This window comes from Oryctolagus cuniculus, chromosome 5 (assembly GCF_964237555.1).
Source record: "Oryctolagus cuniculus chromosome 5, mOryCun1.1, whole genome shotgun sequence".
In the NCBI taxonomy this organism is placed as follows: Eukaryota; Metazoa; Chordata; class Mammalia; order Lagomorpha; family Leporidae; genus Oryctolagus; species Oryctolagus cuniculus.
The window spans coordinates 32441814-32466205 of record NC_091436.1 but is presented as its reverse complement, the minus strand read 5'-3'; the positions used below and the strand labels follow the sequence as shown (position 1 = coordinate 32466205).

The window sequence follows — 24392 nt, the reverse complement described above, 5'->3', positions numbered from 1 at the left end:
GGGGCTGGTGGTGTGGCATAGTGGGTAAAACCACCACCTGCAGTGCCGACATCCCATATGGGCGCTGGTTCGAGTCTCAGCTGCTCCACTTCCGATCCAGCTCTTTGCTATGGCCTGGGAAAGCAGTAGAAAATGGCACAAGTCCTTAAACCTCTGCACCTGTATAGGAGACCTGGAAGAAGCTCCAGACTCCTAGCTTCAGGTTGGCCCAGCTCTGGCCATTTGTGGAGTGAACCAGCAGATGACGATCTCTCTCTCTCTCTCTGCTTCTCTGTAACTCTGCCTTTCAAATGAATAAATAAATCTTATAATCAACAGTGGAAATTCCCCTTCTCTTCTTTATGTCACATGTTCCTATTCCATTTGAGGGGAAAATATGCTACACAAAGCCATTTTCTTAAATATGATGCTTTCCTTAGGGAGATTACTGATGCCATAGACAGGAGTGTCAATTGGTAAAGTCAACAATAGGAGTCACTGTGCACTTACTCCTCATGTAGGATCTCTGTCCTTAATGTGCTGTGCATTGAGATTTAATGCTATAACGAGTACTCAAACAATATATTTCACTTTGTGTTTCTATGGGGGTGCAAACTGTTGAAATCTTTACTTAATGTATACTAAACTGATCCTCTGTAAAAAAAAAAAAAAAAAAAAAAGAAATTATCAACTCCCAACTTGACTCTCACTGGGATTAAACATGACAATAGGTCTGATCTGATTTCATCATCATTTAAAAAAAATCATCTATTATTTTTCACTTTATGTTTCTGTGTGGGAGCAAACTGTTGAAATCCTTACTTAATGTATACTAAGCTGATCTTCTGTATATTAAGATAATCGAAAATGAATCTTGATGTGAATGGAAGGGGAGAGGGAGTGGGAAAGGGGAGGGTTGTGGGTGGGAGGGACGGTATGGGGGGGAAGCCATTGTAATCCATAAATCGTACTTTGGAAATTTATATTCATTAAATAAAAGTTAAAAAAAATATGATGCTTTCTTGAGCTGCAATAACTAAGAACATCTATGAGAGCACTTCAAAAAGTTCAGGGAAAATGTGTATTATAAAAAACTGGGGATGGCATTGTGGCACAATGGGTTAAGCCCCCACTTCTGACATGGGCATCCCAATGCTGGAGTGCTGGTTCTAGTTCTGGCTTCTCCTTTTCTGATCCAACTCCCCTTGAATGCACATGGCTTGCAGTAAAAGAGCAGATGGATGATCTCTTTCTCATCTGTTTCAAATAAATAAATAAATTTAAAAATATAAAAAACCCTATTCATGGCTTTTAATTTTTGCATCAAAATTAATTTATCATTTAAAAAATATTGTTCATTATATATATTTGAAAAGCAGAGAGAGAGTGGGAAGGGGAGGGATGGAGAAAGGGGAGAGAGATACCAACATCTCCCATCAGTGGGTTCACTCCCCAAATGCCCACAACAGCAGAGGATGGGCCAGGTGGAACTCAAATCTGGGTCTCCCATGTGGGAGGCAGGGACCCAATTACTCGGGCTGTCACCTGCTGCCTCCCAGGGTATGTCTTAGTAGGAGGCTGGAATGGAGAGCAGAGCTTGGACTTGCACACAGGCCCTCCGATATGGGATGCAGGCAACCCACGCAGTGGTTTAACTATGGTGCCAAACACTTGTCCCTAGACTTACCTTTTAATTCCATTTTCCTCAAATTTGTTCATGCACCCTTGTGTGAGATAACACTGTAGGCGAGTGTCCAAGCGCAACACAAAGTATAGAGTTTGAGGACACCATGTGCACATTAACTGCTAGTTTTTAAGGAAAAACCACAGAAATTCAGAATCTTTCCATTCCCTTTAATGTTTAACACTGAAGGCTGTGTTTTTGATGCTATGAAATCTTTCCAAAATTAGTCTTGTGAGGAGATAAATCTACTGAAAGGGATCTGGGTTGACTTTGATGAATGAAAAGGATGAGGATGAGTTCAAGGGGAGTTTGTCCCTCTGGGATCCTTCTGGGTGCGGGCTGGTGGGAACTGGAGTGTGCCCTGGAGCAGTCTGGGTCCTGTCAGAAGCTCTGCTCCTCCTGGGTGCTGAGACCTCGGACACATCCATTTGGTCCCACTTTTCTCTTACTTAAAGTTCCCATTGGTCTAAAGAAATCCTCAGGCCCAAGTTAAAGATTTATTTCTCACACACAGAGACACACACACACATACACATACACTGTGCTCAATAAATATTTACTGAGTGACTGAAAACATACAAGACTCCATGAGAACACACCTTAGAAGTTAACAGATGGAGAAGTGACTCTGCCCCCTTCTTTTGATGCACTGGCATTGGTCACGCTTGCTCATGCACAAGATACTCTCAGGTTGTGCACACGTGAGGCCTTAGTGGCAGGCTGCTGATGACATTTCACATTTCAGTTTACCTTGAAAGGTAGGCTTAGGGTGATAGATTTTGCCAACATTTAAACGGGACAAAATATTCAAAGGTGAGCTGACCATCTTCCTTTAACCTCAGACTGTTTTGTTTTACGTCCAGCTTTCTGATAAGTGTATGCCACGAACATGGTATGTACTGCAGTTAATCCACTATTCTGCGTCTGGCTGAGTCTCTCTTAGAGACCTTCCACATCTACACGTGAAACATGTGTCTGATTTTTTTTTTAAGACTTGAGCTCTTTCATGTGACTTGCTATTGTTGCCCCTTCAGCGCTTCCCTTAAAAGTTTAATTTTTCTTAATTTGAGAGGCCGAGGACAGAGAGGAAGAGAGAATGCTTCCATTTGCTGATCCACTCCCCAAATGCCCACAACAGCTACTCGGAAACCAGGAACTGGGAACACAATCTTAAACGACTACACAATATTTCATTGTCTGCACACCTCGTTTTATAAAACCAGTTACCTATTGATTCAGAGATTATCTAAGTGGTTTCCAGTATTTTACTAATTTCAACTTTAAGTGATATCATTGTACTATTACAAATCTACATGTAGCTCTATAGGTAAATCAGTGTGGAGAGAGAACTGCTGACTCAAAGGGAATATACACTTAAAATTCTGACAGGTTTTCCCACACTCTTTGGAGGGCTGCCAGTCTTCACTCCCATCAACCATGCATGAAGGTCACAGGCAGAAAAAAGAAACAGATTTGTACTGAAATGTGTAGATACATGGTATGATCAATCCATTTTTTTAACTTTTAGTAGACTGTCTCTGAATTTTATACTCCAACTTGAGAAGTTTCATATTATTTGAGGACACTAACGAACATAATATATTTCTTTCCTATAAGAGATCCGGAAGCCAAGACAAAATAAGAAATAAAGACGTCTATAAAATAGTAATATTCAAAAACTAGAAAGATAAGATTTGCAAAATAAGAGTCAATTCATGGACTAATTTTCCTTAAATGATGTGTTCATCTGGCTTTCTTGCTCACAAGTATTTGTGACTATTTTATTTTTAAAAGATTTATTTATTTATTTAAAAGGCAGAGTTACAGAGCGAGATAGCGAGAGAGCAAGAGAGAGAAACACTTCCATTTGTTGGTTCACTCCCCAAATGGCTGCAAAGGCCAGAACTGGGCCAAGCCGAAGCCCAGGAGCTTCTCCTGGGTCTCCCACATGGCTGCAGGGACCCAAGTACTTGGGCTGCCTTGTGCTGCTTTCCTAGGCACATTACCAGGGAGCCAGATTGGAAGTGGAGTAACCAGGACTCAAACTGGTACCCATATAGGATGCTGGTGCTGCTTTTACCCAGTACACCACAGTGAACCTCATCTATTTTTTTCATTAAATTTAAACTCCCTTGGGGTCGGCATCTTGGAAGGAGCGCCTGGCTCCTGGCTTTGGCCTGGCCCAGGCCCAGCCATTGCAGGTGAACTAGTGGATGGAAGATCTCTCTCCTCTGTTTCTCTCTTTCTCTGTGTAACTCTGACTTTCAAATACATAAAAAAATCTTTAAAAGAAAAAAGCAAACTCCCTTGATTTTGAATCTCCTACTTGGCCTTTAACATCCCTATTTGGTCTTCCTTCTTCTTATGCTCCAAAGCAGCCTCTTCCTGTCCTAGTTAGACCAGCCTCCTTCCAAAACTCCCCTTCCCAGCAAACCGCATTCCCCCAGTCTTTGCTCCTGTTCTCGCTCTGGTGGGAAAGCTGTGTTCGGTTTTTATCCAGAGGGTATAGCCTTGCAACTGTAAGGAATGTCAGAATAGCCTTTGGAAGTGTGCGTGGGCAGAGGCCGGCGGGGTCTATCTAAAAAGCACCCTCACGTTTGGATGAACTGTTCTGGGAAGGGGTCCAGTGACGGCATCTGGAGAGATGCTGCACGGGAGGCTCACTTTCCAGAGCACACTGCGGCTCTTACAACACCTGCCACTTACAACACCGGAGCACTCCTATATTCTGACTCCTACACTGAAGCAAAGGCCACTGTGTTTTCCTTCTACACTCCAACAGTGCATTTCACAACTGGAACACAGCCAAAGGTCTTGACAGTTACTTTCTGATTCCCTGGGAACTTCTTCCTGATCCATTGGCCTGCAACTGCGAGCCCTCACGTAAGTAACTTCACTTCCCTGTGTCTCCGTTCCACCAGCATAAACTGCAGGTGAAACAGGACTTTCTGCGTAGATTTGCTGTGCGGATTAAAAGATTACGTTTCAAGTAGTTAGAACTGTTCTTTGTGCTTAGCAAACATTTGGTATTAGCCACTGTTGTCATTTTTGTCCTCATCATAGTGTCGATTCAGAAAATCACAGGTAGTTCTCATGGTCGTGCTAGAAATCCCAACAGCTCTGGACATTATTAGAATAACAATTAGTTTTACCCCAAATAATCTTTTGAAGGAAGAATATTTCTTCATTCAAACCTTCACTGAGTTTCCCTTCTATTTTCTACCAGGAAGGAGATCCTAGCAGTACCTCTGCAAACAACGATCTTCAAACAGTCACACGGAGAATAGGCAAACAATGTCGAAATGGCCCGTGACACTTTCTTCTTATCGCAAAGCATGCTGGTCTGTGCTGGGATGACTACTGAGTACAGATCATGTTGTCTTTAAAATGGAAGCATAATATACCAAATGCTTCAATATTTTAATAAGAATGAAAAGTTCCTTTCTTCCAAGAGTTTTAATAATTTAAGATATTCCCCATAGGTGATAGATAATGTCAAGGCTATGTATCTTCTCATTGAGAAATGAGATTTCTGAACACAAGAAAAAAAAATCAGCAACTGCTATGGAGTGAATTGTGTCTCCCCCACCACGTACATAAGTTAAAGATCTAACCTCCAAAGTCACTGTTAAGGGACAGGAACTGGAGGAGGTACAGGGACTAAAGTTAAATGAGGTCATAAGGGTGGGGGCCCTTAGTCCGTAGTCCCTAAGATTAGTGTCTTAGGAAAGAACATGTAAGCACAAGGTGGCCTTCTCCAGGCCAGGAGGACAGCCCTCACCAGCAGCTGAACAAAACCCGAGCTTGCACATCCCAGCCCACACACCAGGGAGAAAACACATTTCTGCATTTAAGCTGCTTAGTCAATGGAATCTGTCACAGCAGCCCCAGTCCACTGAGACAACTCCTTCAGGACAGGGCTGGTGAATGACCACCTGACTTCATAAAGCAGCAGCTCTGTGAAAGAAGAGCATGTCCAAGAAGAGAATGGGATGAATATTAACCTTTGCTCCTCTGAAGTTATAATTTACCCCTGGACTACAGAATCATAATATAACTCAAATGAAAGGCCACCGCAGCCCCTTAAATACCATCCATTAACAAGACACTGTCGGGGACATACTTTAATGACACTGTAGCGGTATGTTAGTATCACACAGTGAGGAATTGCAGGATCAATTTGGACTCCACTGGGAAAGACATGGAGAATGCACAGCAAGGAAAGACTTGAGAATACAAAGCAGGGTATCAGAGTGGACAGAAGCAGTCTCTGGATTCGCAGCAGGAAGCTGAGCCCAGCCCCGCCCCACCCGTGACCAGCCATGTGCCATTGAGCAAGTAAGGATTTCCGTGACCTTGCTCCCTCAAGCATCACAACAGCAGTCTCCCTGGTAGGGTGGTCGTGTAGTTCACAGTAACACACAAAGCACGTCGAGCAATGCCATGCATGTAGTAGGGGTCCAGTGCACATAGACCATGACAGGGAGTTTGTAGGACAATTTTAGGAATTCCTGCTCTACTGCCAGAGTGTAGGCAGCTAACAGGACAGTCACAGGCAGGACAGAGAACTCAAGTGTACTTGAGGGCTGGACGTCCACCCCGCCCTCCCCCCACCCCAGCCCCAGCACATTCACAGCCCAGTTGCCCAGCCTGAGAACATAAGTCACTGCCCCAGCAGAGGAAGAAAAAGGTGACATCCAGGGAATGGAGCAATGTTGCCACTTAATCATGGAAACACACAGAGCTATCATCGGGTTAGTGCTACGATACAGAGAGATATGAATAAGTTACTTGCAAAACTGGCTACCGGATGACCAAGTAGTATCTTGAAGAGTCAGAAGAATGAGAAGTGATAACAACATCTGAGGTCGGGTCTTGATTCTGTTACTAATTCTGTGTGATCTTGGGAGAATTAGTCAAAACTCTCTTATTTCTAAATTAAAAACACTTAACAAAGTGATCTCTCAAATCTTTCCCAATTAACTCAATTTTTGTTTTTACCTTTGAGGACACGTATGGGATTACCATGAGTTCTCTTTCTGTTAGAATTCTGGGTGTTAAAATTTTAACTTTTTGGCTTTGTATCAATAATACTTACTTCAAATAAATGTCACTTTCATGTTACTGTAGACACGTTGAATAAATGTGCTAACTAATAATTCTTTAAAAGAAGAATCTAATGGCTTAGTCCAGACTCCTCAATTCTAGAAAATGAGGAGCACCTGAAGATGGAGAAGTAAAAATACTCTACAGGTTTTACCTCTTACCTTTGTGTATGAAATACTAATTAGTTTCCTGTAGCAGCCAGTAACTGGGAATACAAAGTAACAAAGAGGGAGCATGACATACATGGATTGAGTGGTACTGGCTTACATCAAATCAACCCCTACCTCTACACCCTAGCCCTGTCTCTAAAGCAGACAGTGTTTTAAAAATAAGCTAGAAGGCGGCCAGCGCCGCGGCTCACTAGGCTAATCCTCTGCCTTGCAGTGCCAGCACACTGGGTTCTAGTCCCGGTCGGGGCGCCGGATTCTGTCCCGGTTGCCCCTCTTCCAGGCCAGCTCTCTGCTGTGGCCAGGGAGTGCAATGGAGAATGGCCCAAGTACTTGGACCCTGCACCCCATGGGAGACCAGGATAAGTACCTGGCTCCTGCCATCAGATCAGTGCGGTGCGCCGGCCGCAGCGCGCTGGCCGCGGTGGCCATTGGAGGGTGAACCAAAGGCAAAGGACGACCTTTCTCTCTGTCTCTCTCTCTCACTGTCCACTCTGCCTGTCAAAAAAAAAAAAAAAAAAAAAAAAGCGCTAGAAGAAGAAAACCAAGCCTATTGGTTAAGACTGGTTTTATTCTATTAATCTTATTTTTTTAAGATTTTTATTGATTTATTTGAGAGGCAGAGTTACAGGCACAGAAAGGGAGAGATAAAGATCTTCCATCCACTGGTTCACTCCCCAGATGGTTGTAATGGCCTGAGCTGGGCTGATATGAAGCCAGGAGCCAGCAGCTTCTTTTGGGTCTCCCATGTGGGTGCAGGGGCCCAAGGACTTGAGTCATCTTCTACTGCTTTTCCGGGCCATAGCTGAGAGCTGGATCAGAAGAGGAGCAGTTGGGATATGAACCAGCATCCATATGGGATACCGGTGCCACAGGCGGAGGTTTAGCCTACTATGCCACAGCCCTGAGACTGGTTTTATTTTTAAAATTTATTTATTTAGAGGAAAACAGAGACAGACAGGTGGCTTCTACACAGTAGTTCACAGTCAGGGTGAGGCTTAGCCAAAGTGGGGAGCGGGAATTCCATCCAGGTCTCCCATAGGGGTGCAGGGACCCAAGTAGTGAGCCATCACCTGCTGTGCTCCAGGGCCTGCACATTAGCAGGAATCTGGAATTGGGAGCACAGGGGGGCCATGAACCCAAGCACTGCAATAAGGAAAACAGATGTCCCAACCGGTGTTCTAACTGTCAAGTCCAACACCTGCCTCAGTTGGGGATTTTGATGAGGCTAAAACCAAAAACATCCAGCTATGTTATCTAGAAGAAGAAAATAAAACCACATGCCAAATAGCCCAGAAAAATAAACAATGAATAAGTAGCTACAAGGCAAACAAAAAGAGAAATGAAATAAATGTGGGACTATTACTACCAGACAAAATGGAATTGAACCTCAAACCAGGAACAGGATTCAAAGAAGCTAAATAATACCTCCCAGATCGCATGGTCAACAAAAAGCAAGTTAATATTTTAATTTGGCTCTAATTTCCAACGCTTATATGACCTAATATTGTCTCTTTGGACGGTCTCCAATTCTACTTGAATTTCTCAGATCCGTCAAATAATCTTGCTCAATATTTGCACATTCCTCCCTATTCCAAACAGGAACCTGCTCCGTCTTCCATATTCTGACACTGGATTCATGAGACCCAGTGGTCTATGCTTAGATATCTCAAGTTCTCCCTCAAGTTCCCCCGCTAGTGTACTACACCCAAGCAATCTCCCAAGCCCAGGGAGCTATTCTTCTTGCTACTACAGAGACAGACATAGAGATAGAGACAGAGGCAGAGACAGAGATCGAGAGAGATCTATTTGCTGGTTCACTGAGTCAAGCAGAAGCCAGGAGCCAGGAACTCCATCCAGGTCTCTCATGTGCAGGGCAAAAACTCAAATACTTGGACTATCATCTGCTACCTCCCAGCCACACTAGCAGGAAGCTGGATTGGCATTAGAGGCAGAATTTGATTCTAGGGACTACCAAGCGGTGACTTAACCTGCTGCACAAGGCCAACCCTTTTTACTTTTTTCTGATGTTTCATCTTTTACCTCTTCAAATATGTCCTACTCATTACTCTGAGACATCTTCCTCAAAAACCAAATCTTGAAAACCTGCTAGTTCCTCCACCACTTCCCTGTCTGAGCTCTTAGACTGGCTACCTAAACATGCATCTGTACACATGCTACCCTCTGTCCAAATACTTTGTCCTGCATGACAAACTTTTTTTTTTTTTGGGGGGGGGGGGTCAGGCAGAGTTAGACAATGAGAGAGAGAGAGACAGAGAGAAAGGTCTTCCTTCTGTTGGTTTACCCCTCAAATGGCAGCTATGGCCGGCATGCTGCGCCGATCCAAAGCCAGGAGCCAGGTGCTTCCTTTTGGTCTCCCATGCGGGTGCATGGCCCAAGGACTTGGGCCATCCTCCACTGCCTTCCTGGGCCACAGCAGAGAGCTGGACTGGAAGAGGAGCAACCAGGACAGAATCCGGCGCCCCAACCAGGACTAAAACACGGGGTGTCGGCGCTGCAGGCAGAGGATTAGCCAAGTGAGCTGCAGCGCTGGCCGACAAACTTGTATTATCTTTCAAGTCCTAGGACCTCTTCCTCTTAGGAGCTATTCCTGGTGATCACAACAATGATGCTGTAATCATGCCATTCAGACAGCCACCATAGGATTTACACTCCACTTGTAACAACTCTGCTTTCCACGTTTGTGAGTTCTGTTTAATCACAAGGTCTCATTTAACAGATGGTTAAAACAGGCTTAATGAGAAAACTAACTAAGGAGTTAAAGGAGTGAGTGACATCCAAGCGAAGTGGGCCTTCTGGGTAATTCAGTCTTCTCAAGTTGTCATTGTAAATACTCCTACCTTCACTAACTGGCTGGCAGGGACTGTGACCCTGGAGGGCACTCAGAGCCCTTCTGTCCCTGAGGACTTCTACTCCACCTGCCTACTTCGCCTTCCTTCCTGGGCACTAAGCCCTGGAGCTCTGCTGAGGTGAGAGTTTATACCTGGGGACAGTCAAGAGCTTCAAGAGCCTGGGCCAGTGCTGTGGCATGGCGGGTAAAGCCGCCACCTGCAGTGCCAGCATCCCATGGGGGCCTGGTTCGAGTCCTGGCTGCTCCACTTCTGATCCAGGTGGGAGACCCAGAGGAAGCTCCTGGCTCCTGATCGGCGCAGCTCTGGCTATTGTGGTCAATTGGAGAGTGAAGCAGAGAATGGAAGACTCTCTCTCTCTCTCTCTCTCTCTCTCTCTCTCTCTGCCTCTCCTTCTCTCTCTGTGTAACTCGACTTTCAAATAAATAAAATATTTCTTAAAAAAAAAAAAAAAGCATCCCTATGTGTGGGATGAATGGCTTTTGAGATAAGAAAGCAAAACAAAAAGACTTCTTATCCTCAGGATAAGCAGAAAAGGAGCACTGAGTCCCCTCTAAAGTAACAGAGTTTTACAGACCAGTGATCAGCCTCAGAATCTCTATTTGACAGTCTCAGCTGTAACCCACTTCTCCCCGTCATGGGTTACTGCTGCCTTACTGAGCCCATCGTGGTGACCCTCTATCTCTGCTCAGAAACATCAGGGTTCCCAGTCGAAGCTCTAAGTCAGGATTTGTGGAATCATGGGGCTCCCACGCCTGGCTTTGTCACCCCCTTCAGGGTGAGATGGCATCGGCTCTCACTTTGTGCTGACACTAAGCAATTTGCAGGCATTATCCTCGCAGCCACTCTGTGGGGCAGACACCGCTGTTAAACTGACTTCCCTGTGAGCAGTCTGAGGCACACAGAAGTGAAGTCACCTACCTGGTGTCTCACACCAGGTATGCGGTGGTGGAGCTGGAACTCAAACCAGGACGCAAACAAGGAGCCACAGTGCTCAAAGGGGCAGGGCCACACCTTCCACTGCAGCTCCTCCTCTTGCCTGGGAGGCACTGGCCCCTGGTCTGCTGACATCACTCTTAATCTTTATCACCATCTGTTTATAACACTCCATCTTTTTAGGTTTTCATCTTTACCCTGAAACTCAAAGTCAGTCTGGGAGCAAAAATTACAGTGGCTACTTGGTCATGGTGAATCACGTCACGTTAAGGCTTCATGTTCTGCTTAGCTAATCCACGCGGCAACAAGCATGTCTTCTTTCCCGTCCCGGGCCTGATTTATGATACAGCTGCTCTGGTATGTGCTTCTGTCCCTGTTCCTCCCACAATGGGGCAGTTGGATTCCTCGGCTGGCCGTAAGCTGTCTGCCAGCCCCAGAGCTTTGGCACGCTATATTTATCAAGTCATGACATTAGGAGACCTGGATGCTGAGAGTGACCAGGGATCTGCCCAAGTGTACCCAACTGAAATGAGGATTAGAAAAGACTGCTCTCCCTAAAGCCTTGTTTTTGTGGATGGTCTCCAAAGAGGAAAACCCTTGGCCAAAACCAATTATTGCTCTAATCAAATCATGTGAAGTATGACTCTAATCTGGCACAGTATTATGGATTGCTTACTAATTAATAACTTGCCTATCAGCATTTCTGAGACATTCTAAATTGGGTTGCAATGATCATTCACCTCCTGACTATACATATGTATTAATACTGCTGACCCTGAGTTGATAACACAATGAGATTAGGAAAGGAGGCGGGGGAGTGGGCAGAACAAAAAAAGAAAGCTAAGAATGGAAGGGTAAAAGGAAGTCTGGTGAAGTTACATGGTGAAAAAACTCAAATAGAATTGAATTGGAGTTTGTTCAAAGGTTAAAATCCTTTTTATGGGGCCGGCGCTGTGGCGCAGTGGGTTAAAGCCCTAGCCTGAAGTGCCAGCATCCCATATGGGCGCCGGTTAGAGTCCCAGCTACTCCTCTTCCAATCAAGCTCTCTGCTATGGCCTGGGAAAGCAGCAGAAGATGACTCAAGTCCTTGGGCCCACATGGGAGACCTGGAAGAAGCTCCTGGCTCCTGGCTTCGGACTGACGCAGCTTCGGCCGTTGTGGACATCTAGGGAGTTAACCAGCAGATGGAAGACCTTTCTTTCTTTCTCTACCTCTCTCTGTAACTCTGCTTTTCAAATAAATAAATAAAATAAATCTTTTTTTAAAAAATCCTTTTTATGATATCTTGTTCTTCCAAAAATTCTATATTATGTGCATCTCTTTTACAGCTTTGAACACAGCCACAAAATCCAGTATGAGTGAATGAACGTTTCATAAATGCAAATTTCTGTCAGTCCCTTATACATTGTATGATAATCTTTCATGTAATCTAACATGATTACAGCTCAGATAGTCCCAGTTGGGAATGTGAGTTTATTCACATAAAGATCTTGATGTCAGAAAATGACAACAGAGTGTCGACTATGTGCCAAGGCACTCAAACAAAAATGAGACATAATGAATACTTCAAACTCACTGGTGTCTTCCCAAACACAGGTATGTTTGGCTGATAAACAGCCCTTAGATATTCTCCTGTTCTTTCTTATCAACATATTGCAGGACTAATAGTTTTATAACACATGAAAAGTAAAGGGACTTAAGGCACACAATTATCCAAAAATTATGTCTTCTTGTTCATCTGAGAAAATGATAAAGAATTAATACTTCAGGGACTTAACTATTATAAGGGCAGTTATTACATGATAATTTGGTAATGTTTTAACTAATCTGCAAGCCTGCTGCATTCATCTCTATTTTCATTAAAGTGTATGGAATTACTGTTGATTTCACATCCAACAAGTAATCGATGAATTTAGACTATATGTCAACATTTTCTGCATACTGGATTACAGAAATGAAAAGAAACCAAAGAAACCCACAAATCCCCTTCCTTGTGGAGCATATATTCTAGTGGGAGCAACGGGAAATAAACAAATACACAAAATAAGAGATCCAGGGAGAAAACAAAGGGCGTCTGGTGTGAGAGAGCTGCAGATTTGCACCAGGAGGTGGGGGAAGTCCTCACCTAGAAGAAGGCCTGTACACAACGCCTGCAGGAGAGGGAAGGAACCACCGGGGAGCCTCAGGAAACACCTCAGGCACAGTGAAAGGTGTAGGGCTCTGAATCAGGAGCGTGCCTGGGGTGGGGAAGCAGCCTCAAAGCAGCTGGTGTGGCTGGAGCAGAGACAGCAAAAGAAGTGTTAGGAAAGAGTTGCAGATTGGTGCTGTTAGGAAAATGGCACAATCTTATCTATGGCACGATCTATACCCTGACACCATCCTAGGCTCTAGCCCCCACAGCCATTGTTGGAAGCCAGGTGGCCACATGGCCCAACCACTGGTGTCAAGCTCCACCCTCATCCTAATGGGATTCGCTGCTTCTGCTTCCCTGTCCGCCCTTCAGCAAAGTTTTAAAAGGTCCTGTTCCTGAACACAGGTCTCCTGGCTCGCTTGCACACGCGCTCGTGCTCTCTCCCTCCCACTCTTCTCTCTCTCTCTTGCTCACTCTCTCTTCTCTCTGTTCTCTCTCGGCTCCTCTCTCTTCTCGCTCTCGTCTTCCCCTCTCTTGCTCCCCTGTCTCCTCCCTCTCTCTTTTTCCTTCCTCACCCTTTCCCTCCGGCCTGCTGCGTTTTCCCCAATAAACCCTTCCCCTTACTCCAGTGTTTGGTGTGTTTTGTGACGATCTTACAGGTGCCTCCTCACACAGGGCACCAAAATGTTAGGAAAAGAGGTGCAGAACAGAGAGGAGGCAGTGTACGAATTTACAGCCAGACCAAAATTATTCAGAGAAAATAAACAGAGGTGGGTGACCGCCTGCCTATGTGCACACTGATGGAGCACATGGCAGAAGGCTCTGACTCCCCAGGGGCCGGGCCCTGTATATTTTTGGAGGGCCAAGGGTGGGGTTGTGGGTAGGGGGCAGCAGGTGGAAGGGAATTCCTGGAACTGGTCTTTCAGGTGGCCATGGTGGGTGGGGTATGAAGGCAATAGGGTGTGAAACCCAATTGAGATTCAATGTTTATCTCTTTGGGCAATGAACTGAGGCTTACATCCTTGTTCTATCAGGGAGGGAACGATTTTGACTTCTACCCCAAGTGAGATGGAAGACATTAGACAGTTCGGGGGCAGAGGCACGGAGGGCCATGATTTAACTGGGGAAACAAGGGACACAGGCTGGGAGACTATGGTGGTATCTGGGTGAGAGATTTTGGTGGCTGGGATCAAGTTGACAACATTCCTGGTAGTGAGCGAGAAGTGGTTACATTCTGGATAGATTTTGACAGTTGAGCCAAGAGTATCTGTTGATGGATTAGTTATGAGATGTTATGGGAAACAGGTTTTGGCTAATATGTAATCTTTGTTTATTATCTTACTCCCTTGCTTGTTACAAATTCCAGGAAGTTATGAAATTTATCTTTTTCTTTTCTTTTTTTTTTTTTTTTTTGTTTTTACAGGCAGAGTGGACAGTGAGAGAGACAGAGAGAAAGGTCTTCCTTTGCCGTTGGTTCACCCTCCAATGGCCGCCGTGGCCAGTGCGCTGCGGCCGGCGCACCACGCTGATCCGAAGGCAGGAGCCAGGTGCTTTTCCTGGTCTCCCATGGGGTGCAGGCCCAAGCACTTGAGCCATCCTCCACTGCCTTCCCGGGCCACAGCAGAGAGCTGGCCTGGAAGAGGGGCAACTGGGACAGAATCTGGCGCCCCGACCAGGACCAGAACCCGGTGTGCCGGTGCCGCTAGGCGGAGGATTAGCCTATTGAGCAGCGGTGCCGGCTGAAATTTATCTTTTTCACTTCACTATTCCTGACATCTCTAGCTCAATACTAACCACATGTTAAATATTAGCTGAATAAACACATGAATTAATACAAAAATCGCTAACAAGGGCAAGGGAGGCTAGCTTTATTTTAAGATATGTAGGGTCAAAATTTGTGCTGTGAACAGAAATTCTATGTGCTCTGGTCCCTGTAATGGTTTTGGAAAGAAAATTAGTCACCAGTGTCTAGTCCAAGGTCATACTGACAGGATTTTTCTTAATGGGGTCAAAGGTTAACAACCAATAAATGCCATAAAGTTTCTCAAAAAAGATGTCCAAATCCCTACTCGTGCTTGCATTTTACCCTTTATATTCTGTGTCAAATGGGGGTCAACACAGGACCACTGCCCTGTCCTTCCATGAGGAGGTAGAACAGCTTTTTCCCCGTGTGAGAGGGGGATAATACATGCAGCTCCCAAACCTTGAAAAATCCATCATTTACCTAACGCGCCAGGTTCTCTCTCTACTATCAGCTGTTGAGGAATTTTCACGTGGCTCTCGGTTGTCCCACACATGCCTAAAACATGCTCTCAGATAGCTAATGTGGCAAATACTCAAAAAAAGGAGACTATTAACTATCAATTCTTTCTTTCAAAATTCTCTCATTTACCTCCTTAAAGAATCATTGCATTTTAAAAATAAAATGAATGGCATGGCATTGCATATGCTATATTACTAATAATGACAGGTCCACACAATAAAAACACAACTGACATGCTAATTGGCTACTCAATGTAATCAAACATAATGAAGTGTTTGGGACATTGCCTGATGCCTCCTAGTGTTCAATAAACATCTATCATCATCATTACTACGTCACTGAAGATTGCAGGGTGAGGAAGGTTGGCAAATGGTTACTACACATCTATTTTATATTTCGCACTGTGTCAGGTACTGGGGCACAATGAACTAGAGACCATGATCATATCTGTTAGAAACTTAAAGTATAAATAATCAGGGAGTTATGCAAAATCTAAATAGAAAAAAAAATTTCAAATACAAAACAGCTGTGCAAAATGAAGTATATGGGGAGAAAAAGGTAGAACTGACAAAGGGAGAAAGGTTCCGAAGACTTCCCAGGAAAGTGCTGTGAGCCACAGCTGGAGAGGGGAATTTCAGGGATTGAGATATAAATATTGAGGCCTAGACTCGGATGATGGCAGAGGTGGCAAATGTAAAGGCGTGAATAACATTTATTTAAAGGTGGAGTCACCTTTAGTCTTATGACTAATAGGACTTGGGATGGAATAGGCCATCTTCCACCTACACAGTGCGCCAGATGCTGTGGAAGCGCCAGTGACAGGAGCAGGCTGAGCCCAGACCGATCACTGCCAGCTACAAATGACCCTACAGGTAGGGTGGGAGTGGGGCATTATTGGGCCTGCTTTACTCTACAGAAGATTATGGGACCAATGCAGGTTGCCAGAAAGAATCCTGTGCCTCTAGCAGCCTTAGACATGCCAAAGGTGGCTGAAATACAACAATTCTGGGGCCCAGATGAGTCAGTTTTGGAGTGGAAGACAGTGAACAAGTTAGTTCCATACTAGCTGAGCATCAGATCACAGGGAAACATCTACAGCCTTAGGAGTAGCTGGAACAGTGGAATCCGTATCCTTGAAAAATGAGCATTGAACCCATGGCAACAAATGAGATGCTCAGTCCCATCCCCCAGAAAAAACAAAATTAAAGCTTAGAGGAGAGAGAGTGAAAGAGATGCAGAAATCAGGATGGAACAGAATCAGATGGAATAGAGTGGTTGAGACCACTTAGAAAGCTTTTAAGGGAGAAAAACAAAGCTTTCAGAGTCTACCTAGACTGAAAGAATAGTCTCATACATGAAGAATTATACCTGATTTTATCTGAGCAATCAAAGGGTAATGTAGAAAGAGCAAACCACATGACACAATCCTCCCAGAAAGCTAATAAAGCATGCAGGACTCCGAGATTTCAACCACAGGAAGGTATTAATAGGTTCTTCTTGTTTGCAACACAGTACAAACAAGCCACTCCACCAAAACCAAATCAGACCTTTACTCTCCCGGTCCTGACCTTGCTTTTTAGAACATATGCATTCAAGAAAGATTATATTAGAATATATGGATTAAATAAAGATCTTTAATGATTTCAATATATTGTTGTTTTAATCTGAGAGGTAGGGAGTCGGCGAGAGAGAGAGGGAGAAAGAGAGAAAAAAGAACAAACACACGTGAGCACATTCCCATCTGCTGGTTCACTCCCCGGATGCCCACAAAGCTCCCAGCCTCACCTTTGGCTTCAGTTCAGGTCTCCCAGATGGGTGGCAGGGACCCAATTACTTGAGCCACCACTGCTGCCTCCCTGGGTCTTTACTGATGGGGAGCTGCAATCAGGAGCCAGAGCCTGAACTCAAACCCAGACCTTCTGACGTGGTTCGCAGGAATCCTAACCATGAGGCAAAATGTCCTCTTCCTTAATGTTAATTTTAACCTATATGCAACAATAAACGATCAATCTGACTTGACATTCATTTAAAACCTAGGTTTGGCAGAATTTATTAAATGGTTTCCAATTTTTTTTTAATTTATTTGACTGCTAGAGTTATAGACAGTGAGACAGAGACACAGAGAGAAAGGTCCTCTCTCTGTTGGTTCACTCCCCAAATGGCCACCATTGCCAGCGCTGTGTTGAGCCGAAGCCAGGATCCAGGTGCTTCTCCCTGGTCTCCCATGCGAGTGCAGGGGTCCAAACACCTGGGCCATCCTCCACTGCTTTCCAGGCCACAGCAGAGAGCTGGACTGGAAGAGGAGCGACTGGAACTAGAACCCAGCGCCCATATGGGATGCTGGCGCTGCAGGCGGAGGATAAACCAAGTGAGCCACGGCACCAGCGCCCCAATTTTTTTTTTTTTAATTTTTATTTTTTTTTAAATTTTTTTGACAGGCAGAGTAGATAGTGAGACAGAGAGAGAGAGAAAGGTCTTCCTTTGCCATTGGTTCACCCTCCAATGGCCACCGCGGCCGGCACCCTGCGGCCGGCACACCGCGCTGATCCGATGGCAGGAGCCAGGTACTTCTCCTGGTCTCCCATGGGGTGCAGGGCCCAAGCACTTGGGCCATCCTCCACTGCACTCCCTGGCCACAGCAGAGAGCTGGCCTGAAAGAGAGGCAACCGGGACAGAATCTGGCGCCCCGACCGGGATTAGAACCCGGTGTGCCAGTGCCGCCGGTCCCAATTTTTTTAATTGAAAAAATTTAAACATTTTTTGTTTTCAAATTAAACATGCCTCAAAGATTTTATAATATGTGACAATGATTTAAAATATTTTTTCCTTTTTAAAAAAAGATAGTTCACTGCTGTCATAGCTTCTTTGTGCAAAGCACAGTGTATGGGTAGTAGGTCAGGTGCGAGATAAGATCATAATTTAAAAATAGGATATTTAATATGATAGAGTAAAATTAAAGAGAAAAACTGTATATCATGGCTCACCAAAGAAGCAAAGCTGTGATAATAGATTAACAGAATCATCTGCAAAGTACTTTGACCCATATAGCAGGTTGGGTCTCTTAGCAAATACCTTTTGTCCACTTGTCCTTGCATCACTGCTGTAAAGTCCCTGTCTCTTCTCTCCCTCTGGAGACTCTTGGTCATTCTCTATTTGGGAACTCAGGTGGCACCCGACACAGGCAGGCCCTTGATGTCCCCTATGCACGCTTGTTCACAGCATACATGTCACACTGCTGTCCTGCCATAACTGTTGTCTGCTTACCTGCCTCACAGTACACAGCAGCTGGCCCTCGGGTTGGGTGTCAGACAGTCATGGTTTTTAATAACTTTTTCAATACAGTAACTTGCAAATAAGGTTTCTGAATATAGAAATTAATAAGTCATATTCTGTGCCATCAAAATGACCTGAAGCAGTGCTGTATTTTAAGAAAAAAGTCTGGGGACTGGTGTTGTGGCGTGGCAGGTTAGGTCACTGCCTGCCAATGCTGGCATCCTATATGGGCACTGGTTCAAGTTCCAGCTGCTCCACTTCCAATCCAGCTCCCTGCTAATGTGCCTGAGAAAGCAGAAGAGCCCACGGTCAAGTCCTTGGGTCCCTGTACCCATGTGGGAGGTCAGAAGAAATTCCTGACTCCTGGCTTTGGCTTGGCCCAGCCCCAGCCATGGTGTCCAATTGGGTAGTGAACCAGTGGATGGAAGAACGATCTCTCTTCCCCCCTCTACCTGTCTCTCTCTCTCTTCCTCTCCCTCTGTCTCTCCCTCTCTAACTATGCCTTTCAAATAAATCTTAAAAACAGACCCATATATATGAAAGTGTGCACTGCAACCATTAAAAATAAAGTCTGACCACTCAACACAGAAAGTAATCAGGGAGAACTTGCAGGCTCAAAGTGCTTCTTTGACCAGCATGTTAGCTTTCCACAGAAATATAGTAATGCTTAGCTTTGAAAGATAAAGAAACTTAAACGCCTGAGTTAAATATATAAAAGCTATTCACAATTAAACCATGAAGGAGTAGCCTCCTCATCTTACTGAATGCCTTCTCTTCCAGCCGACAAGAGTCCACCAACCTCTAACAGTGGGGGCCTGTCCAACTACGATGGGATGGAGATTTCTGAGAGAACACAAAGCAGATCCTTGGCTGGATACAAAAACAGGGTGCAAATGACAGCTACCACAGAACACAACACTGGTCTTTCCCTACCTATCACGTGTTTTTTCCAAAGCTTTGGTTACCTGCAGTCAACCATGGTTCAAAAATATTAAATGGAAAACTCCAGAAATAATTCATATGTTTTGGGTAGCATGATGACAGCGCTCTCTCTGTTCCACCTGAGATGTGAATCAGCCCGTACATGCTACCTACTTGTTAGTCACTAAGTAGTCACTGGTTATTAGGTCAAACATCACAGTATCACAGTGCTTGTGTTCAAATACCATGCCTGACTTTTTTTTTTACTTAGTGACGACCCCAACTACAACATGAGTGAGGCTGTGAATTTGGGTATGTTGAAGAGGAGCTGGAAAGTGCTGCCTTCAAGTGAAAAGGTCCAAATACTCCACTTAAGGAAAGAAAAAACTCAGCAGGCCAAGGCTGCTAGGATCTACAGCAAGAAAAATCTCCTATCTGAGTAACTATGAAGAAGGAAAAGAAATGCGTGCTGCTCTTGCTGTTGCACTTCAAACCACAAAAGCTATGGCCACAGAGCGTGATAAGGCACCAGAGGCATTAAATTAAGGGGCTCCCTACTGTCTCGGTTCCAGGCATTCACTGGGGATGTGGTGGCACTGCTGTATCCGTTCCTTACTTCCGCCCATCTGGAGTCTCCTCTTATTTCAGGAGCTATCTTCTCCCTCTTGCTTAGTTCTGCTCCATTTGTCAAATCAGCCTCACCAGGGAGTGCTGGCTGCGGGGAGCCCAGATGGCCACACTCAGCCGGCTCTTCAGGAACCCGCCTGCCTGCAGGAAGTCTGTTGGGGCCCTGGGGGAGGGGGTGGGGTGGGAGGGTGGGGAAGCAAGGTACAGAAGAGCAGCCGAGTGTGCTCCATTTGCGTCTAAAAAAAGACCTTGTGGCAAAAGAAAAGACTTCCTCTGGTCATTATGTCAGGAGACAGAAACAGGCATGTGTTGAAAGAATTTAAACAAGGACATCAGACTTTTGAAAACGAGCTTTCTGTAAATTTCACAGATTTGAGCTCTTGAATAACAGAAAAAGGATGTGCCATAAAAGAGGCCGCATCCTCCAAATCACACAGTAACTGTTAGAAAGTGCAGAACTTCGAGCCGGCGCCGTGGCTCAATAGGCTAATCCTCCACCTTGCGGCGCCGGCACACTGGGTTCTAGTCCCGGTTGGGGCGCCGGATTCTGTCCCGGTTGCCCCTCTTCCAGGCCAGCTCTCTGCTATGGCCAGGGAGTGCAGTGGAGGATGGCCCAGGTGCTTGGGCCCTGCACCCCATGGGAGACCAGGAAAAGCACCTGGCTCCTGGCTCCTGCCAGGATCAGCGCGGTGCGCCGGCTGCAGCGGCGGCCATTGGAGGGTGAACCAATGGCAAAGGAAGACCTTTCTCTCTCTGTCTCTCTCTCTCACTGTCCACTCTGCCTGTCAAAAAAAAAAAAAAAAAAAAAAAAAAAAAAAAAAAAAGTGCAGAACTTCAAAACAGCTAGAGGCCATTCACTGAGAAGATTCTGATGCCCTAAGTTGGTCATAGTTTCAAAATGCTTAGACACTCTCTGGAGACGGAGGCATGCTGAGCAAGCATTTTATCTTTTCAAAGCACATAAAGAGAGGATCCCTTGTTAGCAACTTTGCATAAATGGACTTCACATGAAAGCAAGGGAGGAGCTGGCACCAGCCTCCTTGCCTGCTGTTCTAGAAGGCGGTGACTGTTCAACCTCTGAGTGTTCTGATCTCTGCTTCCTGGTAGTTAGTGCGATGACTCAGCTTTCCTGGAGAATATAGGCAAACACTGGAGCTGCTAAGCTTTTCCCTGGGCTTCAGGTAACGAGAAAAATCAGACAGTAGGGTAATGGGTCTCTCGCTTTTCCTGGCAGCACGAGGCAAGCATCTGTCCACAAACTCAACTCTAGCAGTGTTTTAATGTGGAAGGCAGTAAGCGCCCTAGCAAGTGCCCTTGCAGTACACAGATTTAGGAAGGCTCACACAAAGAAACTGGCGTTTGCTGTCTTTACACGTAAGCTGCAGCGCCCCTTCGCTCAGACACGCATGTTCTCTCCAGTGCCACAGGCAACTGTGACTACAAAACAAATCGTCAAAACGATCCTACTCCAGGGGCTGGACCTGGTGAATACTTCAAACTTGGCTCGACATTTCTATGACCTACTAAACTCTACTTCCCGAGTCACCTGCTTAATTCATAAAGATATGCAGGACAGCGCAGTCACTACAGTGCCACCCCTTTGGTCCTCAAGGCAGAAAAGCCACATTTCAGTAAGAGCGACCCTGAATGATCAAACGAGCGCTTCGGGTACCTAGCTGCTTGTCCCGCTCCTCGCGACGCTCCCGGGCCAGCCGCTGCCGGTCATCAACCCGAAGCACTGGTGGGGGGTCTGAAAAGGAGATGAAGAACACGAGTAAGATTAGAAGAAAAAAACAGCTATGCATGGCTAAATGTCCTTTTGTCCAATAAATGTGATGAATGAAATATTACTGCATGTCCTACAACAATAAGTACATGTGACTCCAGTCACAATAACTGTGTTACTACAACCTGCCTGAGAATTTGCAAGCATTTTCTATTTAAAAGGATTACAGATACACATAACAAAATGGTGTCTATGGGGGTATTTGCATCGAATAACATAAAAGATCTTTTATGTTCCAAAGCTATTGAATTACTGTTGTCTTTATGCTTTACTAAGCCTGTTTCTCGCTAACACATGGAATCCTAAGGAAGTGAATTAGTGCTGAGTGGCTGTTTAGCAGTGGGAGATGAGGAGCCTGGTGTTGGAGGCAGACGGACGTGACTTTGGTTTCTGTTCTGTCACTCACTTGTTATGTGAATTTGGCCAAGTCATTCGCCTGCCTACATCTCAAGCTATGATGCAAGTCTGCATTTCTTACCTGTAAAGTGAATATAAAACAGAACCTATCTTACATCATAATTACGACAATGGGTGCTATTAGTATAGTGCTTGGCACGTAACGCCCAGTGAATCAGTTTGTCCCTTCAGGACATTCTAAACATCCACCAAAGGCTGGGCACTGTCCTGTACACTGAAAAGAGGCCATCAGCTAAATCCTGGGCCCTCATGGAGTCCACATTCTACTTGTGGAAAAATGGAATGGAGAAATAAAATCTATAGGTTGAAGTGGGGGAGAGAGGGCCTGGCGCTGTGGCGCACTAAGTTAATCCTCCGCCTGAGGTGCCAGCATCCCATATGGGCGCCGGTTCTGGTCCTAGTTGTTCCTCTTCCAGTCCGGCTCCCTGCTGTGACACGGGATAGTAGTGGAGGACGGCCTGGGTGCTTGGGCCCCTGCACCCATGTGAGAGACCAGGAAGAAGCTCCTGGCTACTGGCTTTGGATCGGCGCAGCTCCGGCCATTGCAGCCATTTGGGGGGTGAACCATTGGAAGGAAGACCTTTCTGTCTCTCTCTCTCACTATCTGTAACTCTACCTGTCAAATAAATAAAATAAAATCTTTAAAAAAAAAAAAAAGGAAAAGAGGGGGACAGAAAATACAAAGAGTGCTAGACTGAGATATAGCAGTTCAGGGTTTTTAGAGAGTCTCAAGGGTCTCCTGTGACAGTAACTTTGATATGTAAATACCAGACAGAAGGGAGGGAGCTAGCTGTGCATATATTCCACAGAAGCCAAGTGCAAAGGCCCAGAAGTCACAGTACCTAATATGCTCAAATGATGGGGCTAGGGACACCTGGCTGGGGGTTGTTGGTCCTGGGAGGATTTGGGATGATGCCATGAGTGCATGTGTCCAGCACACAACTGCAGTCACAAGCCATATAGAAACAAAATGATAATGATCAGGTTTAGTTTTCCTTGTACTAAAATGACACCCTGCTCTTCACATAAACAAATTGCATTCTGTCTGGTAATGTAATATATAAGAAACAAGGTTGTACACAGTGCTGCACAAATAGAGCAATTAATCACTGCAAATGCTTAGAGCTGCAACAGTTCCCATGGTTCCCCTTTGGAGGAGGGAATGAATCCATGCAACATCAAGCTGAGCGTCTGTCTAGCAGGTAGGATGCCTCTTTCGATACCTACATCCCAAACTGCAGCACCTGAATTTATTTTTTGACAGGCAGAGCGGACAGTGAGAGAGAGAGAGAGACAGGGAGAAAGGTCTTCCTTTTGCCCTTGGTTCACTCTCCAATGGCCGCTGCAGCCAGCGCACCGCGCTGATCTGAAGCCAGGAGCCAGGTGCTTCTCCTGGTTTCCTATGTGGGTGCAGGGCCCAAGTGCTTGGGCCTCCACTGCACACCCGGGCCACAGCAGAGAGCTGGCCTGGAAGAGGAGCAACTGGGACAGAATCCGGCTCCCCGACCGGAACTAGAAACCGGTGTGCTGGCGCCCCAGGTGGAGGATTAGCCTAGTGAGCCACGGTGCTGGCCAGCGCCTGGGTTTAATTTATTTATTTGAAAGGCAGAGCTACAGAGGCAGAGAGAGAGAAAGGCAGAGACAAAGAGAGAATTTTCCATCCACTGGTTCATTCCCCTAATGGCTGCAATGGCTGGAGTTGGGCTGATCCAGAGCCAGGGACCAGGAGCTTCTTCCCAATTTCCCACAAGGGCTCAAAGATTAGGGCTATTTTTCACTGCTCTCCCAGGTGTATTAGCAGGGAGCAGGATTGGAAGTGGAGTGGCTGGGACTCGAACTGATACCCATATGGGATGCTGGTGCTGCTACTGGCTTTACTTACTATGCCACAGCACTGAGCCCTTGGCTCTGCTTCTGATTCCATCTTCCTACTATTGCACAACCTGGGAGCTAACAGGTCAAGTACTTGGGTTACAGTCACCAGTATACACAGTGAATTCCTGGCTCCTAGTTTTGGCCTGGTCCAGCCCTGGGTGTTGCAGGCATGCCTCTCTTTCTCTCTCTCTCAAATAATTAAAGTTTGTTTCTTAGTTTTAATAAGTAAAAATTTATAAAAATTGATCTTCAAAAAGGCAAAAAAATACAACTGAATAATTCTAAGTAAATAGATAATTTTCTATAATTTGCTGCCTTCCTTTTCATTTCCATCCCACATTTTTTCCCTCCTGGAAC

General features: G+C 45.3%; 1 protein-coding gene across 11 annotated transcripts in view; it reads right to left on the bottom strand.

Annotated features, from left to right (window-relative positions):
- MAP7 (microtubule associated protein 7) overlaps positions 1-24392 on the bottom strand; it is a 194355-nt gene that overhangs the window by 48125 nt on the left and 121838 nt on the right. For all 11 annotated transcript variants that reach the window (XM_070073524.1, XM_070073527.1, XM_070073528.1 and 8 more), the window contains one exon: positions 21630-21707. In XM_070073524.1, the coding sequence (XP_069929625.1) occupies positions 21630-21707 (78 nt within the window). The remainder of the gene's footprint in view (positions 1-21629; positions 21708-24392) is intronic.